We start from the raw sequence: 27,092 nt of genomic DNA on the forward strand, positions 1-27,092 counted from the left end.
GTGTGGGTTTTAAAAACAGGACTAATTCTTCTCTTGAGACAAAGATGTGGACCAAAACTTCCCTCTACAGAAATGGCTGAAAACAGTTGGGGTTAAACAGCTCTGAATGTAGGCACGACTCCTACATCCCATAGAAATAAAACGACTTGGAATACAAGCTACACGCCAGCCTCAATTCTGTACCTTAGGGCTAGTTTTTCAATAATGAATTTCCTCTAGCAGGTAAAATAGAGACATCTGTATTTCCCTTGCTTACACTCCCAAGATATGCTGCTATGCTTTACACGTGGGTGTGCCACAGAGGATGCCACCTAGTCAGTTGTGGCCCTGCGGCTTGGTCCTATGGGTGTGGGTGGCCTTTCCCTCACAGAACTCTTGACTTACTTCATGTGCTTCAGGTAAGGTTACTTGCATGTGAGAACTCTGAAGCAAGTCTTAGGTGGTCCACCATAATCATGGCTACAACCTACTGTAGGGCCCTTTTTTGACTAGGAAGTAAGAGAAAAGCAGAGGCTCACTGAAGAGGAGACGTGGCCCTTCTCAGTGTCATCACGACGGAACTAAGGGACCACTTTGGTCAAGAGTATCCGTCTCACTCTGCTTTCAGGGGCTATAGAAATATCACATGAACTGGGTAGCTTATAAAAAATGACATTTATTATTTTTAAGCACTGTAGGAACTGAAGGCCCAAGACCAGGGAGCTAGCACAGCATCTGCTAAGAGCTTGCTCTTCAGCTCATACTAGGTGTCCTCTAGCTGTGTGTTCTCATGGTGCGAGAGGCAAAGCAGTTTTCTGGGGCCTCCCTTATGATCTAATGACCTCGCTGAAGACTACTCTCTCAGGCTATGACCTTAAAGGTAAGAATTTCACCATATGAATTTTGGGGTGACACAGTCAGACCATGTGTGTCCAGGAGTGGCCTCTGGACTTTTGGCCATGAACATATATTCAGATTTTCTTTTTAGGGGATTTGGAATCAAGATTTGGAACCATGATCTATTTGACATTGATGGCAGGTTCACAAAGAAGGAACCATAACTTTCCAGCATCTTTTAATAAACTCTTCCATTTTCTACATGAAAATTAACTGATTTCAGAAAGTGTTTTTCCTATTGCTGAGATATTGCCTCCTGCCTACTTCTTCTATGAACAGCTCTGCTAGCCAATAGCAGCTCAGCATAAAGTTAGGTGGCACCAATTCTGTGATGACTGGGGACTCTCCTTGCAACCCCCACCCCACCCCAACAGAGTGCAGAGGTTATTCTGTTGAGTGATACTTGTATGCAAAGAAAACATTGTGTGTCTATAAGTATACGGCCTTCACACCATAACAAGTGACACAGTCAGCAACAGGAAGTATTTACACTCTTCACAATTGAATTATGGAAACAGCTCTAGTGAGATGCTGGGGGTAGAATGCATTATGCTCCAAGACAACGCTAACTTTTGCTAATGTACTTCCATTCTTTTGGAAAAGTGCCAAGTACTTGTTTGGTTTATAGGCAGGAGAGGTCTAGTTATGCCTAGCTGCACGTGAGGACTGAACATCGATTTTCATCTTGAAGGTGAGACAGTAGTACTTCTTTTTGATATACACTGAAAGAACAAATGATAGTCTAAAGCAGTGCTTTCAACCTGTGGGCCATGACCCCTTTGAGGGTAAAGTGACCCTTTCACAGGAGTCCCCTAAGACCACTAGAAAATAGATACTTACATTATGACTCATAACAGTACCAACATTACAGTAATGAAGTGGCAATGAAATTAACTTTCTGATTGGGAGTTAGCACAGCACTAGGACCTGTATTAAAGGGGCACAGCAGCAGGAAGGTTAAGACTCAGGCTGGCTGCTTTGCTGATGTCCTTGCTGTTTCCTGTGTTATAAGTTTTATTTTCCAAACTGTCATTATCTCTGTGGCAGTTGAAGTCCTTCATCTCCAAATGGCTTTCCCACAGAAGAGACAAGCATGCTGAGAGGGGTTGAGAAGTGAGAATGCTCAAGAGGGAAGTGTTCATGTCGCTTTATGAGATGCCAGCAACTGGCTGTACGCGTCCAGCTTCCTCCAGACATGCCCATAGGGGTGTGTGTGAATGCGTTGTGTTTTTACTGTATTTACAGTGTGAGGTGAGAGCCCACGGCAAGAGGGGCAACATTATGAGAGAAATGCATTCTCTTGCTTCCTTTTGATTTGTTAAAGATGCATGGGGAAACAGATTTCAAGCTATGCAATCCACAACACGCTCTTGACTCTAGCCTCAAACTCTGTTCAAGTAGCTATATTCTCTCTTTTTTCCTTCTTTGACCATCTACTGATCTGTTTCAAGTTAGAACTGAAAACAAACACCACGTGGTATTTTCTCCCTGAATGACTTCAGAAGGGCAGGTCACCAAACGAGAGACAAGCATGGTGCCAAGTGGCAGGTCCTCACCCACAAAGGTGCAGCTTTCCGAAGTGCACGACCTCCCGCCGCCAGCCCTGGGTGGTCCCCGCGTAGTAGGTGCTGCTCGGGTGATGCTCAGTGGAGCATAAGGAGCTGACGAGGCTGCTGCTGTGGTAGCAGAGAGGCAGCAGCAGGTGCCAGGTGGCTCCAAAGTCCCTTGAGAATTCCAGTCTGACCGGATCAGCAGAAGAACTATCAGTGGAGCAGCCAACATTGATCTTGGAATGAAAGAAAACGTGATGCAGATTATCTCAGAGCAACGCACACTGGCCGTGCTTCTCAGAGGCCATTTAATCCCCGAGAAGGGTCTTACTGAAATATGTCACTCTGGAAGAGCTGGTCCCTAAGGGACATTAAGTTATATATTCTTCATAAAGAGCCCCAAAAAGGCCGTATAGAAGCTATTTTCTCTAGTGTTATGAGAAACAGAAAAATGAACACGGGAAAGGTTGAAATAATTCCAAATTTAACTTTGGCTCATTTTTTTTTAATTGTCAAGCCAATAAAATTAGAATAAAGAATGTCTGCTTAATCCCAACCCTTAGCCCCCTCATCAATCTGTGCAGTAACACCTGCTCTCTTTAGGACACTTTATAAACAATTCCACAAGTTTTTAACTTGGAGAATCTCCAACACACATCCAATATAAAAATAAAATAAAATACACTCATTGCTATTTTTCCCTCACACCAGGGTAGATTTTCAAAAGTTCTCTTTAAGGTGGAAAGAATTTTGAGATAGCACATATGATGAAGTGGCAGTTACAGGTAAGAAAATCAACCTTCCCTTTGTACATGTATGTAATCTTGTATACATGTGGCATGTGGTAAATGGTAAGGAACCTATGATCTACTTTGTAATTTCCAGTATGTAACACAGCCACATACTAAAACTCTAGTCCACATGTTGGACACTGAATATGTAGGTTCCTTGTGCAATTCAATGGCAAATTTGTAACCTTTGACCTTTCCTTTTCTGCTCCCTTCCTCTGCCCGTCCCTCATTCCTTCCTTCCGTCCCTCCCTCCCTCCTTCTCTTCCTCTCCTTCCTTTCCAGATAAGCTCCTTCTTGCTACATGCAGGTGGCTCTTTCTGTACAGAGCGCATCCTTCCAATGCAGATGAACACTCTCTTACTAGCACGCTAGTCTAGTAGCTGATTATTTAACACGCAGTGTGTTGAGCAGAAGAACACGAAGAGTGGTGGAAGGACATGTTTACCCCTTTACCTTCCAGTGAGTAAACAACTGGAACTTGATCAACTTTTAAACTCTAGGCACTAATTTCTACCTCAATTTCTAAAAGAGACAAAAGTACTTTTTTGTCTTAGCATTTAAACCATAAAATCAGGAAATATCACAAAGTTAGAGATCAGAAAAATGTTACTCACTACTTAGAACACTGGCACAAGAAGCCTTTGATTCTGTGGATTTTAGGCAAGTGTTTTCAATATGCAAATGTTCTAATTATGAATTTACTTTCTTGACAAATATAAGGAATGCATGAAATGTCAAAGACAGTCCTTCTGGTCTGCAGCGGTTTACCTTGGGCACACACTCTGCAGCCACTCCAACAGCACCCAGAAGAGGCTCCACTCCCAGGCACTCTAGCATGCCCAGGATCTTAAGATCAGAGGTGAATAGGACACAACATCTGTTCCAACACCACCAGGACTAGCTGGAACCAGCAGGATTTAGGGATGCAGGAACCCTGCCTGACCAGTGGCTCTGGTTCCTTCCAGTCTGGGCCAGTTTACCTTGGGCACAAACTCTGCAGCCAGTCCCACAGCACTCAGAGGAATCCCAGGCTCTCTAACACAGCCAGGATCCCAGGATCCCAGGAGCTTGTTCACACAAGGATCTCAGGGTCCTAGAGGCAGCTTGACTCCCAGGAACTCTGACACACCCAGGATCTCAGGATCACAGGATCCTGGAGTCACAGGGTCACAGAGACAGCTGGACTATGATGAGTTATGACACAACCAGGATTACACAAAGAACAGGCTCCAGTCAGATATCGAGGGCAGGTAGCACTAGAGATATTTAGATGGCAAGAGGGAAGTGTAAGAAGATAAGCAACAGAAACCAAGATTATTTGGCATCACCAGGATCCACTTATCCCACCATAACAAGTCCTGGATACATCATCACAACGGAAAAGCAAGACTCAGATCTAAAATCACTTCTCATGACGATGACAGAGGACTTTAAGAAGGACATAAACAACCTCCTTAAAGAAACACAGGAGAACACAGGTAAACAGGTAGACATCCTTGAAGAGGAAACACAAAAACCCCTTAAAATATTATAGGAAAACACAATCAAACAGTTGAAGGGAATGAACAAAAACCATCCAGGATCTAAAAATAGAAATAGAAACAATAAAGAAAACACAAAAGGAGACAACCATGGAGTTAGAAAATCTAGCTTCACCAAAAGAATACAAGAGATGGAAGAGAGACTCTCAGGTGCAGAAGATACCATAGAAAACATTGACACAACAGTCAGAGAAAATGCAAAATATAAAAAGCTCCTAACCCAAAATATCCAGGAAATTCAGGACACAATGAGAAGACCAAACCTAAGGATAATAGGTATAGAAGAGAGTGACGATTCCCAACTTAAAGGGCCAGTAAATATCTTCGGCAAAGTTATAGAAGAAAAATTTCCTAACCTAAAGAAAGAGATGCCCATAAATATATAAGAGGCCCACAGAACTCCAAACAGATTGGACCAGAAAAGAAATACCTCTTGTCACATAATAATCAAAACACCAAATGCATTAAACAAAGAAAGAACATTAAAAGCAGTAAGGGTTCTGTCAGCAAAATCTTGTTAGTGTATGCAATAGTGTCTGGGTTTGGTATGGGATGGATCCCCAGGTGGGGCAGTCTCTGGATGGTCCTTCCTCCAGTCTCAGCTCCGAACTTTGTCTCTGTAACTAAGGGGTCTGCAGCCCTATAGGAGGAACAACAATATGAACTAATTAGTACCCCCAGAGCTCATGTCTCTACCTGCATATGTAGCAGAGGATGGCGTAGTCAGCCATCAATGGGAGGAGAGGTCCTTGGTCTTTCAAAGATTCTATGCTCCAGTATAGGGGAATGCCAGGGCCAGGAAGTGGGAATGGGTGGTTGGGGAGCAGAGGGAGGGGAAAGGGAAGGGTATAGGAGATTTTCTGAGAGGAAACTAGGAAAGGGGATAGCATTTGAAATGTAAATGAAGAAAACATCTAATAATAAAAAAGTAGTAAGGGAAAAATGTCAAGTAAAATATAAAGGCAGACCTATCAGAATTACACCAGACTTCTCACCAGAGATTATGAAGGCTGGAAGATCCTGGGCAGATGCCATACAGACCCTAAGAGATCATAAGGCCACACCTAGCAAAACTCTCAATTACCATAGATGGAGAAACCAAGACATTCCATGACAAAAACAAATTTACACAATATCTTTCCACAAATCCAGCCATACAAAGGATAATAGATGGAAAATACCAACACAAGGATGGAAACTACATCCTAGAAAAAGCAAGAAAGTAATCTTTCAACAAACCTAAAAGAAGATAGCCACATAAACATAATTCCACCTCTAACAACAAAAATAACAAGAAGTAACAATCACTTTCTTTAATATCTCTTAACATCAATGGACTCAATTCCCCAATAAAAAGACATAGACTTACAGACCGGATACATAAATAGGATGGAACATTTTGCTGCACCACAAAACACACCACAGTGATAAAGACAGACACTACCTCAGAGTAAAAGGCTGGAAAACAATTTTCCAAGCAAATGGTTCCAAGAAACAAGCTGGAGTAGCCATTCTAATATCTAATAAAATTGACATTCTACCTAAAGTTATCAAAAAAGATAAGGAGGGACACTTCATACTCATCAAATGAAAAATCTACCAAGGTGAACTCTCAATTCTGAACACCTATGCTCCAAATGCCATGGCACCCACATTCATAAAAGAAACTTTACTAAAGCTCAAAGCACACATCACACCCCACACAATAATAGTGGGAGACTTCAACACCCCACTCTCATCAATGGAAAGATCATGGAAACAGAAACTAAACAGAGGCACAGTGAAACTAACAGAAGTTATGGATCAAATGGATTTAAGAGATATCTATAGAACATTTCACCCTAAAACAAAAGAATATACCTTCTTTGCAGCAAGCACCTCATGGTACCTTCTCCAAAACCGACCATAAAATCGGTAACAAAACAGACCTTAACTGATACAAGAAGATTGAAATAATCCCGTATGTCCTATAGGATCACCATGTTCCAAGGCTGGTCTTCAATGACAACATATATAATAGAAAGCCAACATACACATGAAAGCTGAACAACACCCTACTCAATAATAATTTGGTCAAGGAAGAAATAAAGAAAGAAATTAAAGACTTTTTAGAATGTAATGAAAATGAAGACACATCATACTAAAACCTATGGGACACAATGAAAGCAGTGGTAAGAGGAAAACTCATAGCTCTAAATGCCTCCAAAAAGAACTAGAGAGCTTACACTAATAGCTTGACAGCACACCTGATAGCTCTAGAACAAAAAGAAGCAAATATACCCAAGAGGATTCGATGGCAGGGAATAATCAAACTCAGGGCTGAATCAACCAAATAGAAACAGAAAGAAGTATACAAAGAATCAACAAAGCCAGGAGCTGGTTCTTTGAGAAAATCAACAAGATAGAGAAACTCTTAACCAGACTAACCAGAGGGCATGGAGACAGTATCCAAATTAATAAAATCAGAAATAAAAAGGGAGACATAACAACAGAAAATGTGGAAATCCAAAAAAATCATCAGATCCTACTACAAAAGTTTATACTCAACTAAATTGGAAGATCTGGATGAAATGGACAATTTTTTAGACACATACCAGGTTCCAAAGTTAAATCAGGATCAGATAAACCGTCTAAACAGTCCCATGACCCCTAAAGAAATAGAATAAGTCATTAATAGTCTCCCAACCAAAAAAAAAAAAAAAAAAAAAAAAAGCCCAGGACCAGATGGGTTAGGTGCAGAATTCTATCAGACCTTTAAAGAAAACCTAATACCAATACTCTTCAAACGATTCCACAAAATAGAAACAGAAGGAAGACCACCCAATTCATTCCATGAAGCCACAATTGCACTTATACCTAAACTACACAAAGACCCAACAAAGAAAGAGAACTTCAGACCAATCTCCCTTATGAACACTGACACAAAAATACTCAATAAAATTCTTGCCAACCGAATCCAAGAACACATCAAAATGATCATTCACCACGATCAAAAAGGCTTCATCCCAGGGATGTAGGGATGGTTCAATATATGGAAATCCATCAGTGTAACCCACTACATAAACAAACTCAAAGGAAAAAACCACATGCTCATTTCATTAGATGCTGAAAAAGCGTTTGACAAAATTCAGCATCCCTTCATGTTAAAAGTCTTGGAAAGATCAGGAATTCAAGGTCCATACCTAAACATAGTAAAAGCAGTATACAGCACAGCAGTAGCCAACATCAAACTAAATGGAGAGAAACTTGAAGCAATACCAATAAAATCAGGGACTAGACAAGGCTGCCCACTCTCTCCCTGTCTGTTCAATATAGTACTCAAAGTTCTAGGTAGAGCAATTAGACAACAAAAGGTGGTCAAAGGGATATAAATTGGAAAGGAAGAAGTCAAAATATCACAAATTGCAGATGATATGATCGTATACTTAAGTGACCCCAAAAATTCCACCAGAGAACTCCTAAAGCTGATAAACAACTTCAGCAAAGTGACTGGATATAAAATTAACTCAAACATATCAGTAGCCTTCTTTTACTCAAAGGATAAACAGGCTGAGAAAGAATTAGGGAAACAACACCCTTCACAATAGTCCCAAATAATATTATGTGTCTTGGTGTGACTCTAACTAAGGAAGTGAAAGATCTGTATGACAAGAACTTCATGTCCCTGAAGAAAGAAATCAAAGAAGATCTTAGAAAATGGAAAGATCTCCCATGCTCATGAATTGGCAGGATTAATATAGTAAAAATGGCCATCCTGCTAAAAGCAATCTATAGATTCAATACAATCCCCATCAAAATTCCAAATCAATTCTTCATAGAGCTAGAAAAAGCAATTTGCAAATTTATTGGGAATAACAAAAAACCAAAAATAGGGCTGGTGAGATGGCTCAGTGAGTAAGAGCACCCGACTGCTCTTCCGAAGGTCCTGAGTTCAAATCCCAGCAACCACATGGTGGCTCACAACCACCCGTAATGAGATCTGATGCCCTCTTCTGGTGAGTCTGAAGACAGCTACAGTGTACTTACATGTAATAAATAAATAAATAAATAAATAAATAAATCTAAAAAAAAAAAAAAAAAAACCAAAAATAGGGGACACTATTCTCAACAATAAAAGAATTTCTGTGGGAAATCACTATCCCTGAACTCACACTATACTACAGAGCAATAGTTATAAAAACTGTATTATATTGGTATAGAGACAGGCAGGAAGATCAATGGAATAGAATTAAAGACCCAGAAATGAACCCACACACCTATGGTCACTTGATCTTTGACAAAGGAGCTAAAACCATCCAGTGGAAAAAAGACAGCATTTTCAACAAATGGTGCTGGCACAACTGGAGGTTATCATGTAGAAGAATGCAAATTGATTCATTCTTATTTCCTTGTACAAAGCTCAAATCCAAGGACCTCCACATAAAACCAGAGACACTGAAACTTATAGAGGAGAAAGTGAGGAAGAGTCTTAAACACCTGGGCACAGCGGAAAAATTCCTGAACAGAACACCAATGGCTTATGCTTTAAGATCAATGATAGACAAATGGGACCTCATAAAATTGCAAAGCTTCTGTAAGGCAAAGTACACTGTCAATACGACAAAAAGGCAACCAACAGATTGGGAAAAGATCTTTACTAATCCTACATCTGATAGAAGGCTAATATCTGATATATACAAATAACTCAAGAAGTTAGACTCCAGGAAAATCAAATAACCCTATTAAAAATGGGGTACAGAGCTAAACAAAGAATTTTCAACTGAAGAATATCAAATGGCTGAGAAGCACTTAAAGAAATGTTCAACATCCTTAGTCATCAGGAAAATGCAAATCAAAACAACCCTGAGATTCTACCTCACACCAGTCAGAATGGCTAAAATAAAAAATTCAGGTGACAGCAGATGCTGGTGAGGATGTGGAGAGAGAGGAATACTCCTCCATTGCTGGTGGGATTGCAAGCTGGTACAACCACTCTGGAAATCAGTCTGGCAGTTCTTCAGAAAATTGGACATAGTACTACCTGAGGACCCAGCTGTACTACTCCTGGGCATATACCCAGAAAATGCTCCAACATGTAATAAGGACACATGCTCCACTATGTTCATAGCAGCCTTGTTTATAATAGCCAGAAGCTGAAAAGAACCCAGATGTCCTTCAACAGAGGAACAGATACAGAAAATGTGATACATTTATACAATGGAGTACTACTCAGCTATTAAAAATGATGAATTCATGAAATTCTTAGGCAAATGGATAGAACTAGAAAATATCATCCTGAGTGAGGTAACCCAATAGCTAAAGAACACATATGGTATGCGCTCACTGATAAACTCCAAATAATGGAGACACAATTCACAGACCACAGGAAGCTTAAGAGAAAAGAAGACCAAAATATGGGAAGTATGGGTGCTTTGGTCCTTCTTAGAAGGAGAACAAAATACTCACAGGAACAAATATGGAGATAAAGAGTAGTGCAGAGACTGAAGGAAAGGCCACCCAGAGACTGTCCCACGTGGGGATTCATCCTATATTTAGTTACCAATCTAAGGCACTATTGTGCCAAACAGTGTATGCTGAAAGGAGCCTGATATGGCTGTCTCCTGAGAGGCCCTGACAGAGCCTTACATCACTGGACTGAGTGTCGGGTCTCCAATAGAGGAGTTAGAGAAAGGACTGAAGGAGTTGAACTGGATTGCAACCCCACAGGAAGAACAACAATATCAACTGACCAGTCCCCTAAGAAATCCCAGGGACTAGGCCATCAACAAAGGAGTACATGTGGTTCCAGCTGTATACATTGCAGAGGATGGCCTTGTCATGCATCAATGGGAGGAGAGGTCTTTGGTCCTATGAAGGCTGTATAGATGCCCCAGTGTAGGGGAACTGAGTGCAGGTAGGTGGGAGTGGGTGGGTGGGTGGAGGAACACCCTCATAGAAGCAGGGGGAGGGAGGATGGGATAGGGGGTTTCTGGGTGGAGGGAACTGGGCAAGGGGATAATATTTGAAATGTAAATACAGAAAATATTCAATAAAAAAAGAAATGTTAACTACACATAATATATGTGATTGTAAAGATAGTGTGACACTGTTTTATCAGAGTAGCATGATAACGATCCTATTAGTATGCTGGCACAGTACAGACTATAGTTAGATTGACCTAGGTCCTAACACATTCTCATTTTATATAAAAACTGTGAGAATAACAAGACCACAATAGCATTCTTTCGCATGTTTCTAATTTTAAAGTAATTATTTTAACACTTATTGCACTAGGTAGGACAGAACAAGCAACTCTATTTCTGAAATGAACATTGGTCTGACAGTAATAATGAGCTATGACACAAGCCTTCATGACCTTAAGAGGAAGTCGCAGTAAAGACTTCCTTCTTCTTGCTGAGGTTTTGGTTAATATAAAACTTAAAGAATTTCTAGGAGAACAGAGTCAATACCTCAAATTGAATGATGGTGTTCTCGTTCACACTTAGGTCTCGTGTGGTAATGGAGTGTTCTCCAACTTCGTTTGAAACAAACACCATGGCCGAATCCTCCTCACTGGTTATCAAGAGAGCAACGAGGAAATGGTTTAGGCAAGGTTTCCTCCTGGTTTGTATGAAGCAATGGTTGTACTTTTAGCGTTCAGTTAAATACTTACGGAGCTCCCTTTGAAGAATACGGGCAGTAAAGTCCGATATTACCACCCGGATAGAAAAACCAATTGTCTTCCCTGGGCCCAAAGTCGAACGTGTCCAGCAGCAGCACGGGGTTGTTCAAATTGTTTCCATCAATAATAAAGTCATCAATGATCCAGATTTCTTCTTTCTTACCTGAGACAGTTCCGGATAAATCAAGTTTTTCCAAAGAAGATCAGATTTGTTCATTGAAAGAAAGCAAAGGACAGGAAAAACCCAATGACAACAGTTTCAACATATGCTTTTCAGTCAAAACCCACATGCCTCATGGCCGCACATTCACAGTGATCAGAGTGTGAAGAAAATAAGCTCGTAAGCATATGAAATGACACAGCACAGAACAGCCACTCTGATCTCAGGAAGCTAAGACAAGCAGCTTGTGAGTATGTGCTGTCCTGCCAGTCAGTCAGTGAGTGTGTGCTGTCCTGCCAGTCAGTCAGTGAGTGTGTGCTGTCCTGTCAGTCAGTCAGTGAGTGTGTGCTGTCCTGTCAGTCAGTCAGTGAGTGTGTGCTGTCCTGTCAGTCAGTCAGTGAGTGTGTGCTGTCCTGTCAGTCAGTCAGTGAGTGTGTGCTGTCCTGCCAGTCAGTCAGTGAGTGTGTGCTGTTCTGCCAGATAGCGTAGTGCTGTGGACTGTTCTCCAGCAGTGTGGTGTTGGGGAATCTGAGACATCTGTCTGTGAGGCTGGCAGCTTGTGGCTTAGAACTGGGTACACTCCATAGTCAAGGGGTGACTGATTGCTTTTAAAAGTCAACCATGGTATCAGTGCTGTGAGATACAATGCTATACTTCTTTTCTTTTTTTAAATTTTTAAAATTTTTTATTATTTATTTATTTATTTTATTATATGTAAGTACACTGTAGCTGTCTTCAGACACACCAGAAGAGGGAGTCAGATCTCGTTACAGATGGTTGTGAGCCACCATGTGGTTGCCAGGATTTGAACTCAGGACCTTCAGAAGAGCAGTTGGGTGCTCTTACCTGTTGAGCCATCTCACCAGCCCTATACTTCTTTTCTTAATGCTCTCATAAACTTCCAAGTGTTTAAGGACTGTTATATTGTAGATGAGAAGGGCAGGAGCTAGACTGCTTTTGCAAAGCACTGTTGGGTCTGAACTTGAAGGAAGCACTCAAAACCCTGCTGTGATGGTTCATGTCAGCTGTCAACTTGAAAGATCTGGAATCACCTGGGTGGCTGTCTTCTGGGAATGCTTACAGGGAACTATCTCAATTAGGTTGATGTGGGAAGACCCACTCACTACGGGTGGCTGCCATTCCCCACGTAGCAACTCTGGACTGTTTAAGAGGAGACGATAACTCTGCTCGACTGTGGATGCACTGGGACCATCCGTCTGTCTCAGTCCCCTGCACCTACCACAGATGTTACTTTCAGTGCAGGTCTTGCAATGCATAAAAGCATATTTATAAACAGGAGTCTGTGGCAATAGCCTGCTTTGTGAATGGACCACCCACCACTGTCTCTTTTCACTCTTCATGGCCCGAATTCTGGTAGCTTTCCCGCACTGTCTTGGCTTAGGAGTGTTTGATGAACACAAAAGGAAGAAAAGTAAGCATTTCAGATGTATCATGAGTCCATCATTGTCTGGATTTTAACACTGGGTGTATTTCTTCTCCAGAGTTTTGTCTGATCCTTATATAAGATCCACACATATAAAATAGCAGGTAACAATAAATATTTTTATATTATATATTTTATATAATTTCATGGTATTTTATACCATCTCATACACATGAAAACATTTAAGCAAAAACCCTACAATGATCTTATCTATTTTATAACATGTTAAAATTGTATTCTTTACTTATTATAAAAGAAATATATGGGTTAAATTTTAGAGCTAAAAATACCATTTTTATACCTCTTTCTGTTACTCCTGCTTAATATGGTATAACTGTACTTATTTAGACAGTTAGATACATGTTCTGGAAAAGCCTGGCCCTTTAGATTCAACATTAGTAGAACTATAAGAAGTAATCAAAGTTAGAAATTTGAAAAATCTTCTGTAAGTGTGAAGTTACTGTAAGTGCTATTTGCTTTTGGTGTAGTATGGCCTGTGAATGTGACAAGGATGTAAGACACTGTCAGGTCTAACTTCCTTTTACTTTTTCGCAATAATCTGTTTCACCAATGAAATAGCATTCAGAAGAATGCTGTATCCTAAATAAATTCTACAACACAGAGTCATTATTGGTGAGTAATGTAATAATGGATTATTAAAAGCAAAGCAAAACAAACAAACCAAAAAACAGAGTAAAACAAAATGCCCAAGTTCTGTGGCTCCCATCTGTAATCCCAGCAACTGGGAGAGCGAGGCAAGATCATCTTGGATTCACAACTGTTCTGAGCTACATAGTGAGTTCTGGGGTAGCCTGGGAGTAGAGGGCAAGATGTCTCAGCCAAATGATGGCAAACTAAACCAAGAATTTATCAGTCAACCACGACAAAGGTGACAAAGACACAGAACGTAAAATGGGAGTGGCATGCACAGCTGGTATGCCTCTTGGGCAAGCCTTTCTCCATGACAGGAACATTAACACTCGGTCGTCAGTACTGGTCAAACAGAACACAAGCATTTTTACCATTATTGTACGGTTGCCAGAGTCTGAATCTTGTAGCGTTGGTTTGGGCACCGTATGGTAAGGGAACATTGATGAAAAGTATGCTGGTCGTTTGAGGGAAGTAGAATTCATCCATCAGGTGCCAGGTGACTCCTCCACTGACAGAGAACTGTAGAAGGATGGAGTGAGACCTCTCTGGGGTACCTAGGGGCATAAAGCAAGCTGTGATGAGGACATAGCCGGCTCTGAGTGAATCCTGGGGGCATCATCAGAGCGTGAGCCGGTTTATATCAACATGGAGACTTTCTGCTCCAAATGCTTCAGTGACAACTGAGAGTAACTCTAGGTTGAGCTTAGTACGAATATATTTTAAAATATCCAAATGTAGGCATCCTTTCTCTTCAAGATGTGTGTAGGACACAGATGCACACATGTGCCTGATCATTCATTCATTCATTCATTCATTCATTCATTCATTCTCTCTCTCCTCTATACCTAGGAGATATCAAATTAAAATTAAAACTTATTCATTCTGCTGACATCCATTTTGCTAAAGTCAAAACATTTGAATCAAGGGAATATAAATAAAAATCATTTGAAAATGTCTTATATCCACAGTGACATTATTTAGAAAGAAAATTATTTAGTTAGGTATGAAAAGTCAGGGAGACTGAGTTGTGTTTTGGGAGGATTTACATCTATAAAATTAACCCCATGTGTTGATAAATGAATAATTTTTAACTTAAAGTTTCTGATAGTTGGAATGCAGCGGTGGCGAGGTTCGAGAACACGGTGGTGAGTTTACCTACCAGCACGGTAACCCCATCTATATTAACAGTTTACAACAGTAGTTATCTCACCACTATGGTAAGACAAACTTGTATTAAAGACTACTTGTGAACAGTGAAACTTGAGGGCCGTTATGGGGGCAACCTCTTTAGGGAGGAGAGATAGTGCATGGGACAATGGTTTTTGGAGGGAAATGATTTGTGCCCCGGGAACAGCTTACCTTTCGCTATAAATCGGAGAGAGAACTGGACATACATAGTATTGGTGCAATCTAGATCTCTGGAAATAAGCATTCTTAGTCCCTCCTGGAAACAAAGAGAAAGGAACCTGACTTCACTGGCAGAACTCCTTCATTATATTACTTACCTTGCATTAATTAGCGGAGTGATAGTTACATAGTTAGACATAATGACGGTTACATATGACGAGCAGTAATGTTTTGTCCAGCTTAAAAGGAAAAGGGAGAGGTCTTCATTTTCTGTGTTTAAGCAACACAATGTCACTGTCCACTGCTAACTCAGACTTTTCTGTGGCTCTTATTAAAAGTGGTACAAAAGTGATGACGTTGTCCACTACTGGAGTTTTTAAAATAGACTCCTTTGATCACAGCACATTGTAGAAGGGAGGAGGGAAAAGATAAAAAAAAATGTGCAGCGCTTTCCTGCTGGAGGCCAAGAACTAATAGCTAACTTTTCCAGGGCTCTGAGGAGTCTTGGGAACTCATTGCTTGCGTTGCCTGCCCTGCCAGCCCCAGGAGGCTCTCCTTCAGGCTGACAGGACGCCCCAGTTGGCTAAGTTAAATAAGGCAGAAGGAAAGCAGGTCGCCCTGCCTAGACTGTAACCACTCATGCAGAGATGCCACACAATGAGGAAAATGATCACATTAGCTTTAGTAATTTTTTCTGCTAATTAACTACTTCTGGTTGCCTGGACTGGCCATCTCAGAAGGTTTTTTTTTGTTGTTGTTGTTGTTTCATTTTGTTTTTGTTTTTTTTTTGTTTTTGTTTTTTTTTTGTGTGTGTTCAAGGATAGAGAGGACTGTGGTGACAGCCACTGAGTTGCATTTCACTATGCAAAGATTCCAAGGTCCAAACAGGCTTTCAATTTCTCAGCTAAGCCTGCTGAGCCAAGTGACTTTAGTCTGAGGCTGTAATGCTACCAACTCATTTCCTAATTATCAACAAACAAAGGCCCACCATTGTACTAGCTAGGCAAAGTAAAGAGCTCCCCCCACTTCACGTTTATTACAGACCACTGTCCCTAATAGCTGCAATAGCAAACATGTTTGAATGCTTACCACATGCTGGGTTTTAACAGACATTTTAGTAAGTATTCCAAAGAGGAAGATATTATTCTCATGTTGCAAATGTGTGTGTGTGTGTGTGTGTGAGAGAGAGAGAGAGAGAGAGAGAGAAGAAGGAGAAGGAGAAGAAGGAGAAGAAGGAGAAGAAGGAGAAGGAGGAGAAGGAGGAGAAGAAGAGAGAGGGAGGTAGAAAGAGAGAGGAAGATAGAGGGAAAAAGAGAGAGAGGAGAGAAGTGTTTTATCTATTAACTCATCTTTAATTTGGTTAAAAGGAAGAAATAATTTCATTTTGCATTTAGAATCCAAGAGATATTTAGGAAGTCTAATAAAAAACACTACTCATTTATTCCCATCTCTTTACACATTATAATCATAAACTTCTGGAACTGAAGGTAACTATGAAAGGCTGTGTACCAATATATTTCCTTTTTCCTTCACGACCTTCATAACAATTCATGACCTTAGTTCAGTGCCTAATCGATGCCTGTCTTCCATGTTTTGCTTGGTGTGTTTCCCCTCCTCCTTCAGCATATGCAAGCATAATACCTCAAGTACCTTTCTAGCCCAGGATCCTGTGGGAACTAGGGTTGTGAGCAAAGGTGGCCCCCGCAGGCAGCTCAGAGCTCCCACTAACAGATATTCTTTGCTTGCACTAAGAGTAAGATTATTACCTGCTGGCAATGGAATCTAAGTACGAAGCTGGTCCGTCTGAAGGACGAGCCCGGCCACTGTGCAAGGACCACTTTACACTGCTTTCCCTAGGAGACTGGGTATGCTATGTAATCTCAAGGCTCCCTCTTTCTTGCTGGCAGTACTGGCTTAGCACTTGACACCGGCTCTTATGTGGTGGAGCCATCAACCACAGTTTCTGCCCAGACACTGGTTTCCGTCCCCTTCTTTCACCAGGTTCAGGGATCCACCTTTGCCCAGTACGAAAATTTCTTTTGTATCTAATAAGTTGTTTTAATAGCAGAGAATACTCCTGAATCTGTAACATCAAAAGGGACTATCATTTCCCCTCTTCATGAAAGAATGCCTTTGTAGGTCAAACTGCAGCCTCCTGCATGGTGCACTCTGAGCTGTCTACATCTTGCAGAGCTGATGGATAATACGTGTAAGACATAATGCTCGACTGCCCTTGCATTTGCATGGTTGAAGGGAAAACAGAGCCTATGTGCCTTTCCTACTTGTAAGTCTTAAGGACTAGGGTAATTCTATTGCTTGAAAATTTACCAGGTGAAGACCTTTGAAGCAAGCAAAGTTGCAAGGCTTCTGTCTTTTGGTTTTGTCAGCTGCTTGGAATGGGGTGAGTCAAGTTGGCAGTCATGGGCCCTCCATGTTCTTAGACAAGACTAATCCCTGTAAACCAGGGGTTTCATGTCTCTGGTCCACTAGCACTCTTGGGGGCTTATAGATCTCTCAGGTCAGAAAGAATTTCTATACTCATGCAAAACTTGAGGAAAATTTGGATTCAAGTAAGTATGCTAACTGGCAACTATTAGCTATAATTGAAAAAGTTCCAGGGTGTCTAATTTTCTTAGTGCTCAGTCTGACTCATTAAGGTTATACAGACACCCATGCAGACTTTTGTCAAGGACTTCATTTACACACCTAGATTAGTCAATTTCTCCTTGCTGAGAGGGACGGGATGTGGCATGCATTCACACATGGAGAGGTGTCAGCTAAGCACAGAGCATCATTCGGCTGTTTAACACTTCTCTAACTAGACATCTAGAGTAGACTATAAGGGTGTATTAACAATGTCTGAGAGTGCAAGTTAACATGACTTAACTGCCTTGTTTTCTGTAAGTCACCTTTAAGTAAAGATTCTACTCCATTCCTGGCAGGAAGAAGTTTACAAAAAAAGAATAACAACAACCACAACAATGAAAAAGAACAAAAGAAAAGATTTCATAAAATCGTTTACAAATACTATAAGATAAAAATTCAGTGATATGAAGTTCTCCCTTCTAGTAACCAAATTCTAAAGATTATGTACATATGTACTCTTATGTATTAACTCCAGCAGAAAGTAAGAAAAGTCTGATCTCCAAAGAGGGAAAATGTTATGTGCAAATGACTATTAAAAATGAGCATACTAGACATAGCAAGACTTTATTTCAGAGATAAGATGGAAGTGGGGAGGTGAGGGAGGAAGAAAGAAAGAAAGAAAGAAAGAAATGAATGTGCTTTATAAGACAGGGTGTGCAGAAGGCAGCGGCTGTGCATGAAATAACAGGGAAGAGCCCCAGAAATGCATCTGTGTTCAGCAGTGGGTCTCGGGACGAGAGGAGCAGGACTCCCCGCTTACCCCTTTAAAGATCAGACATGTTCCGGATTTGATGGTTTCGCCATTCAGATTGCCCCTCTCTGCCCCGTACACTTCAGGCCAAAGGTCAGGATGTAAGTTCCCATTGAAATCATCTTTTAGAATGGAGGGAAGAGGAACAACAGGAACACAGAAGGGTCCACCGAAGCCCCGGTCACACCTACCAACAAGCAGGAGGAGAAACAGCATCATTTATTATGACGTCAACAAGCCACTTTCACTGTGGTACTGCAAACAAGGAAAGCGGCCATTTATGAACTTACACACAGCGCCCCGAATCACAGATCCCTCGTCCTGAGCACATCCAAGGACAGCCCGAGGCCAGGATGACATTATCAATAGCCCAGGAATCTGCTCCAACAGTATAGTTGGTCTGAATCCATCTGAACCGAGTCCTGGGAGAACTAACCAAAAACAAACAGACAAACAAACAAAAAACAAAACCCACAATGTTGGTTTGCTAGGCAGTCTTGAAAGCATGGGTATCTGTTTTATTTCTCCATGAAGCACCCTCTTCCACAGCCCAGCTTCCTCTCCTTTGAGATGCTTTTATCTGCATACTAAGTAGTAATTAAGCAGCAAATGTTCTCTCCTCTGGTATCCTCGAGAGAACAGAATGAATGCTATCCAAACATTCTGCCACTTCTCCCATAGGAAAGTCAACTTGTGTGACACAGAAATGTTTTCTGGAAATAAATCATGATTTCTGTTTTTGAAGTTCATGAGGAATTTTAGCACTTGCTTTCAGCCTTCTACTAGTGTTAGGCACTAGGAAAAGGACCAAAGGCTTAACAAAGGAAAAATTGGAGCCTTACATAGAAACCCTAAGTGGGGTCCTATTGTACTTGCATTTTCTATGTTGATTCTGAACACACTGTCTCTAAAGCTAAGAACTGGATACAGCTCCCTATTTTCTATAGTGTGTAGAGTATGCTATTTGGAATATAGTAAGCACAATGACTAGTCTTCATTATCAACTTCCCAGGATCTAGAATCCCCCTGGAACACATCTCTGGGAATATCTATGAGAGTGTGTCCAGAGAGATTTAAATGGAGAGGTGTACTGGCTGGTTTTGTGTGTCAACTTGACACATGCTGGAGTTATCACAGAGAAAGGAGTTTCAGTTGAGGAAATGCCTCCATGAGATCCAGCTGTGGAGCATTTTCTCAATTAGTGATCAAGGGAGGAGGTCCCCTTGTGGGTAGTGCCATCCCTGGGCTGGTAGTCTTGGGTTCTATAAGAGAGCTGGCTGAGCAAGCCAGGGGAGGCAAGCCAGTAAGTAACATCCCTCCATGGCCTCTGCATCAGCTCCTGCTTCCTGACCTGCTTGACTTCCAGTCCTGACTTTCCTTGGTGATGAACAGCAATGTGGAACTGTAAGTGGAATAAACCCTTTCCTCCCCAACTTGCTTCTTGGTCATGATGTTTGTGTAGGAATAGAAACCCTGACTAAGACAAGAGGGAAGCTCCACCCTGGACATTGGGCAGTGCCATGGGCGAGTCAGGGCCCTGACTAAGGAGAAAGCAGAGCAGAGACATTGACTTCTATAGGGTCTCACCTGTAGATGCAGTGTGGCCAGCTGCTATAAGGTCCCTGCCAGGTTGGACTTTACCTTGGAACTGTGACATAAAATAAATCCTCCCTTAAATACCTTTCGTCAGGTATTTTGTAAGAGCAGCGAGAGAGCAAACAATACACTAGGTCATAAGAGAACTTTCTCTAGAACAACAGCAGCTACTACCGAGTAACAGGCTGCACAGAAAAGACTTAGTTATTTGGACTCTAGAACATGGTCTATCAAAGACTGACTCTCGGTAGTGCTGTTTCTCAGGACAGGATCTTCCTCAATCTGAGGCACTGACAGGCATGGTGGTTTTGAGGTGGAAATGCAATGTCATCATTACTCTGCCCAACACTATGATGGTCACTCACCCATGCACTGTCAAGTCCAAGGTACTCATGATGGTGGATGCAGGTGCTTAGATGTGTGCCATCCTAAGTAATAGTGTTCGGTCTAGCATCAGTTTATTCATTAGGTATCAGAATACTAAAAATAAATAGGTATTCAATAAATGTATCAAAAATCAATAAATGAGGCATAAATGGGCATTGTTTTAGGCATTGGGGTCCATGGAAAACTATTTCAGACAAATATTAACAAAAATTAATAAAGTATTTCTTCCTATTTTTTGGTTGCATGTCCTATCTGAACTATACCAGGAAAAGATATTTCTATATGTATTTAACACATAAAAAGACTTATTGCAGGGTAATAGGCTTGGTGCATAGCAGAGCTGAGAATCCAACTAGGGAATGATCGAGTGAGGAAGTTACCACAGAACAGCTTTTAGAACTCTCTAGTTACATTTAAACAGCAGTCTGAGGCCCCGTGTACCATGCTCCTTCCCAGGCCACTCCTTGCATAATCACCCCAGCGAGCACTATTCCCCATTGAAATCACCATTATTTTCAAATTAGGTGACAGAAACCGAACGTGAAGTCAAGTGCCAAGTCTTACTTGGTGGCGAGTGGCAGGTAGACCGTGACCCGCCTCCAGTTCTGGAATCTTTCTGATGTGTAAGTTGAACTCTCTGTGTAGTGCACGCAGCCAATGGTTGGAGGGACACACTCTTCGGTGACAAGCTGCCAGTCCTTGCCGTTGTTCAGAGAGTACTGGAGCTGTATGCCGTGGGCACCACTGAAAGGCTTGCTGCAGCCCATGTTCATTTCAAACTGTAAGAAGCTTGACGCTGACACATGGAAGTCCCAGGTCTCAGCATAGCGAGGTTTTCCTACCAAGGATGCAGACAACAACACCAAGAACAAAGGATTAACAGCAGTATTCTCTTCTATGATGCTTATGATTGCGAGCACATTGCCTACAAAAAACCCAATAATGGTTTGTGTTTAGGGCCTCAAATTTGCATTGATTTTTCTTCTCATATCTACTGTTTTTATATTGTCACCATGGAATCAGAAACATGGTAGACTATGAAGCTGAAGACCTTTGCTACCTTAAGAAGGACTCACAGAGTCATAAACTTTCAACTCTGCAAATGCAAAATACAGGAATGTCCTCTGACACATTTCTCTGCCTGTAAGTCATCTTCCTCCTCCTCATGTTCCAAGAAACAAAGTTCTGTCAGGCCCAGGTGCCCAGGTCATTTGGAGGACGATGCACACCGCACCCTCCATCAGCAAAGGAAGTTAAACACATAATTTTATAGTAGAAAATTTCTTTTGAGTTTTAGTTAATTTAGTCCTGCAGTTAATCAAATATCTTTCTGTTATACGGCAGCAATATATACCTATGTTTTCAGTGAATATAAGGGCAGTGTCCATAGAGAGGCAGTCGATATCAACTTGGCCTCCCTGGATTCGATACCAGTTGGCTTGCAAGTCTATGGAGCCATCAAATTTATCTTGAAATCCAGTTTGAGAGCTGTCATTCACTCCTATAAGGACATCATCCAAAGCCCACTGGGCCGAATGCTTCCCTGCAATCAAATGAACAGCAGCAGTTGGAGCAGGCTCATTACACAGCAATAGGAATATCTCCGTGACCATGATTTTAAATCAAATTGTCTGGAAATTGACAGTAAATTAACACACTTATATATTACACATTGGATATGGATGCTATGTGATCTTTTTTTTTTAATAAAGTCATCAGGAATGTTGGAAAGAGCAGTGACTCACCATGCTGCGGCTGCCACCACCGGAAAGCTGTGGCAGGTGTCTTTGCTTCCCGGGGCAGGTCAATGGAAATGATCTGTGGCTCCAGGAATGACATGAAATCCAACTCTCTCAGCAAATGCCAAAGTATCCCATTATCATTGGAATACTGAACAACAAGCCCTGAGTTACAAGACATAAATTCAATGACTAAGACAGCGTTCTTAGAGGCAAGGAACAGTCTGTTTTAAACAGCAAAACTGCAGCAACTTCAGACTGTGTCTCAGAGAGGGAACACTCATCCATCTAACTTACAAGGCATGAATTAGTAGACTCAAAGGCCCATCAATTTCCTGACAGTTTCTAATGCACTCACTCCCAGTAAATGGAGACAAGAACTACATAAGCTCCTTCAGAGACCACTCAGCTCTGTAGGAGTGATGAGTGAGCTGGTTAGGGAGCTGCTCCTGTGCGTGCACTTGAAATGTGGACTCCAGCCTGAGCATCACAAAGTCTCAGGTCATCACTATATTCTCCTAAGAAATATCTTAATTTCTCTGGCACGGGAGGAGCTGCGTGTGCTGCTTGCTGCTGAGGCAGTAGGCAGTGAGTTGTGCTTAGCCGGGAAGTCTGTTGGGCAGAGCACCCTTTAACCAATACTTCATACTCTGACAGACCTTGGTTAGTGAAACCTGAACAAGACCAGATTAGTCAAGAGCCAAAAAGCAAGACTCAGGTCTCTCCAATGTCGCTTCTCTTTCCTATTCTCTGTGCCACCCCTCCTTGTGCCTGAGCCATCTGTTCCCTCAACTCCACCCCTGTGACAAGGTGACAAGATCTGTGGAGCTGCACATTTGTGTGCAAGGGATGTCACGCCCTTGCTGCTACTTCTAGAAATGTTGTCATTTAAAAGGGGACAAATGGGAAGGCTAATGATCAACAAAGGAGAAAACTGCTATGGGTAAGGTTATGGGATTATACATAAATATACATATGGATATGTGTGTGTCTGTGTATGGATGTCCTATATATGTAGATATCCTATATATAGATGGATATATCCATCTATATATGTATATATACATATGAGTATATATATGAATATATATCTGTGGGAGAAAGCAGAGTGCATCTGTCTAATGGCATATTCTATACTTATTTGTAAATTGGTATTGAATATTCACTAGTTTTTAAGCATTTATAGAAATTATTCCCAATAAAGTTTTATCTGTTATATCTTTTATTACATTTTAACTCTTGAAAAATTATGAATCATATATGGTATATTTGACTTTAAAAATATATAGACTAACCAGAGTGCCTCCATCCATTGTAATATTAAATAACAAAGACTTAATTAGCACAAAGTTTTGAGAAATATTATGCTGAAGAGCAAGTAGCTCAGTGCCAATTGGCAGTACATGACATTACAGGTGCTCCTCCTGACAGGCAACAGTGCCAGGAACAGTGACAAATCTATGAAAAGCTAGAACTCTCAGAGAGCCTGTATGTTTACAACAGAATCTGTCAAGTTCTGAGAGGAAGAGAAAGAATGAGAAGGAAGAGAACAGGTGTGTGCTGGACCGCACCCAGCCACAGTGATGGAGAGTTAGAGGTGCTGCTGACTGAGGGGCAGCCACACGGCAGGAGAGCCGAGAGTCACATGAAGCCTTAGGAAGGAAACGAATCTGGGTTCCAGCCTTCATCTGAGTCTGCCCAGGGTGCTGTCTGGCAAAAGCACTACACAGTAGTTCTCAGTGTTTATTCAAAATATGTCCTAATATGTTGGATGTCGAAGAGTGTAGACACTTCAAAAATTTCATTTTCTGTGGCTATTGATTTGAATTTATGTAGTTTATATTCCATCAGAGAAGAAATGGAAAGGAGACGGGAGAGGTAGGGGAAAGGAGAGAAGAGGTGGGGTAGGGTAGATGAGTAGGAGCGGCCACTGTAGAAGGGGGACTGAAGTTTTCCAAATGAAACATCATGGAAATACAGATCATCTGCACCATCTGAAAAGGTGCTCTATCTGCAGTAGTTTTAGTATGTTCACAACTTCATTGATGCTTCTCTCCTTAGGAACTCAGGGCTGGAGAGATGGCTCAGCAGTTAAGAGCAATGGCCACTCTTCTAGAGGTCCTGAGTTCAATTCCCAGCACCCACATGGTGGACCACAACCATTTATAAGGGGGCTCTGATGCCCTCTTCTGTCATACAGGCATACATACACATAGAGCCTTCTTGTACATAAATAAATACATCTTTAAAAAAAAAAGTGGAGACTAAATCTTTCTCCTCTGAGTTCAGAGGGGTTTAAGTAACTTACTTCTAATGAACAGAATATGGTAGGAGCCATGTGGCTTTTGAAATTTGGCCATTAAAAGCATCACACTGAGCCGGGCAGTGGTGGCACATGCCTTTAATCTCAGCACTCGGGGGGCAGAGGCAGGCGGATTTCTGAGTTCGAGGCCAGCCTGGTCTACAGAGTGAGTTCCAGGACAGCTGGGGCTACACAGAGAAATGTTGTCTCGAAAAACAAACAACCCACAAGAACAACAAAAAGGCATCGCATTTAGCCTGGAGTGGAGCTCAGTAGTTCAGGGCTCACTAAACAATGTGTGAGCCCTTTTAGCAGTACAAAAAGGAAAAAGGAAAGGCTTTGGGTCTTCCTCCTTCTGGCTCTGTGGCTATGAGGAAGTAGACACATGTGTAAGATGTTCTAACAGTCTGTGGGCAGGTCTGGAAGGATGGAGAGATCTGGACAAAGCCTCTGGCCTGCTCTTCAAACAGATCACCCATCCCTCAGCAGAGTTCCCCAACATCTGTCCCATGTGTCCATTGCCTTGACTGAAGCCCTCATGAGAGACCCTGACCTAGAGCCCATCAGCTGAGCAGTGTCTTCTCCTGCCTTGCTGGAGAAGGCAACACACATTTGTTACTTTCAGGCACTTGATTTATGAAAACTTGTTATGCAGTATACCATCCCAATCCCCCTAAATCAGAATTTGCATGTTAGCAAATGCAGATTCTGAAAGATCTGAGGCGGTCATCAGAACATGAGAGGCATGCTCAGGAGGCGTGTCTTCCATTTGCAGCTTGCTTTTGCCTTACCCCCTCAATAGCTTTCTCAGGAGAAATGCATGCAGCAATGAGGTCTACAGAGATGAAACTTTAATCCTGAACTGGGATGAGGGAGGGCCTCCCAGACCAGCACGTGAGTGGAGGAACGTCAGGAGGAGAGCAGCAATATCCACAGTCTATGCCAGTTGCTAAGCCTCATTAACTGTGTCATCTAACACATTGTACATTTGAATAAGCCAAGTCATTTTAGCACTTCTACTGAATGTTTAAAGCATGTAAGGCATTTATTTCTCTTTTTAAACTATGACTCCATCTGCATTCTGCCTACTCTTATTGAAGACAGCCTAATTTTGACTTTAATTCCAAATATGTAAATTGATGCTTCAGCTTGAGTAAGTAAAGAGTCTTCACTTTCATCCCTGGGAGAGATTTGCTCAAGGATTTAGCCAGATTTACATGCTAACAGCCAGGCTTCAGGGAGAGGGTGAGAAATGCCTATGGGATGTGAATTATGGATAACACCAAGTCTAAGGAAATGGCTCAGGGCTAGCTGAGAACAAACTGCTTGTTCCTAAAGGGAGCCTAAGGAGAACTAGCCCCACAGTGCAAAGGGCATCTGTAGCAAGTACAGACTATGTTTTATGCCAATGATAAGTATATGTTACTCACAAAGCCTTTTTAAATCTTATATACAAACAGGGGTACAAATATGGAATTTTTGCAACACTCAACTTCCGTTGGATTAAACTTATCAGCTGTCATTTGCTTGCTTCGATGGCAGCCAGACTGCACTATCAAAGTCACGGTCCCTATGTGCCTTGCTTTCCATTTCAACAGTTCGCTTCTGTAGTTCTCTCCAAATCTCGCATCTTCTTCATTACTTTTTGTCATAGTTTACTCCCCGAGGGATTTTTTGTTTTAACTAGACCTGGCTGTTGGGTGGCCATTTTTGTGGTCTGTTTCTCAGCCTACACCTGGGGTTCTTTCTCTCTGTTACATGGCTGACAGCACTCAGCAGATACTCAGCATTTTGGAATGAGCACATCAGATAATCCATGAAGAAAATGTAGCACAATAAAGAAAACATTGTATTTTTATTTTGTTTTAAAGGGTTATTTGTTACTGCAGCATAACCTAGCTCATTGTGACTGTTGCATAGGTGGTAACATTGTGGTGATATTTTATCTGCAGTACCCACAACATATCAGACTTAAAACAGACTGCATAAAAAGATGGCCTAGTCGGCCATCACTGGGAAGAGAGGCCCCTTGGTATTGCAAACTTTATATGCCCCAGTACAGGGGAACGCCAGGGCCAAGAAGCAGGAGTGGGTGGGTAGGGGAACAGGGTGGAGGGAGGATATAGGGAACTTTCGGGATAGCATTTGAAATGTATATAAAGAAAATATCTAATAAAAAAAACCAGACTGCATACACATCTGTAAAGGACATGAAGGAATACAACATGGCCTATTAAAGTTTCTAGACTGCTTCCTCAGCAAAAGCATGATTTGCATAATTAGAGTAAAAACATTAAGACAGTCACAGGAAATCATTGAAACCTTCAGACAGGGATGGCACAGAGAAGATTAGTGTTAAGCAGGGCTCTCCACAGTCTGCTGACTAGCGGGTTCTGTTTGGTCCAGGGCATCATATATAGCCACAGCCTGACACAGTAACAAACTTAGATGTTTGTTTACATCTAAGTTTGTTACTGATGATTTAAAAGCCAATGCTGTTTTAAGATGATATAGCTCGGTGCCAGAACCATCGGAGAAGTCTAGATTCTGTGCTTAGAACCAGCCATATACAGGGCTCCTGAAGGACTCCTAGCATACCCACATGAATGCTGGAGCCACTTATATTTCAAGGCTGCTGTTGGATTTCTTT

General features: G+C 41.5%; 1 protein-coding gene across 2 annotated transcripts in view; it reads right to left on the bottom strand.

The window, feature by feature from the left end:
- Reln (reelin) overlaps positions 1–27,092 on the bottom strand; it is a 460,252-nt gene that overhangs the window by 73,368 nt on the left and 359,792 nt on the right. For both annotated transcript variants that reach the window (NM_001310464.1, NM_011261.2), the window contains exons 32-41: positions 22,147–22,305; positions 21,756–21,944; positions 20,966–21,239; positions 18,709–18,849; positions 18,428–18,605; positions 15,034–15,118; positions 14,046–14,228; positions 11,411–11,582; positions 11,208–11,310; positions 2,433–2,662 (exon numbers count right to left, since the gene is read on the bottom strand). In NM_001310464.1, the coding sequence (NP_001297393.1) occupies positions 2,433–2,662; positions 11,208–11,310; positions 11,411–11,582; positions 14,046–14,228; positions 15,034–15,118; positions 18,428–18,605; positions 18,709–18,849; positions 20,966–21,239; positions 21,756–21,944; positions 22,147–22,305 (1,714 nt within the window). The remainder of the gene's footprint in view (positions 1–2,432; positions 2,663–11,207; positions 11,311–11,410; positions 11,583–14,045; positions 14,229–15,033; positions 15,119–18,427; positions 18,606–18,708; positions 18,850–20,965; positions 21,240–21,755; positions 21,945–22,146; positions 22,306–27,092) is intronic.

The sequence above is a fragment of the Mus musculus genome, chromosome 5, assembly GCF_000001635.26.
Source record: "Mus musculus strain C57BL/6J chromosome 5, GRCm38.p6 C57BL/6J".
NCBI lineage: Eukaryota > Metazoa > Chordata > Mammalia > Rodentia > Muridae > Mus > Mus musculus.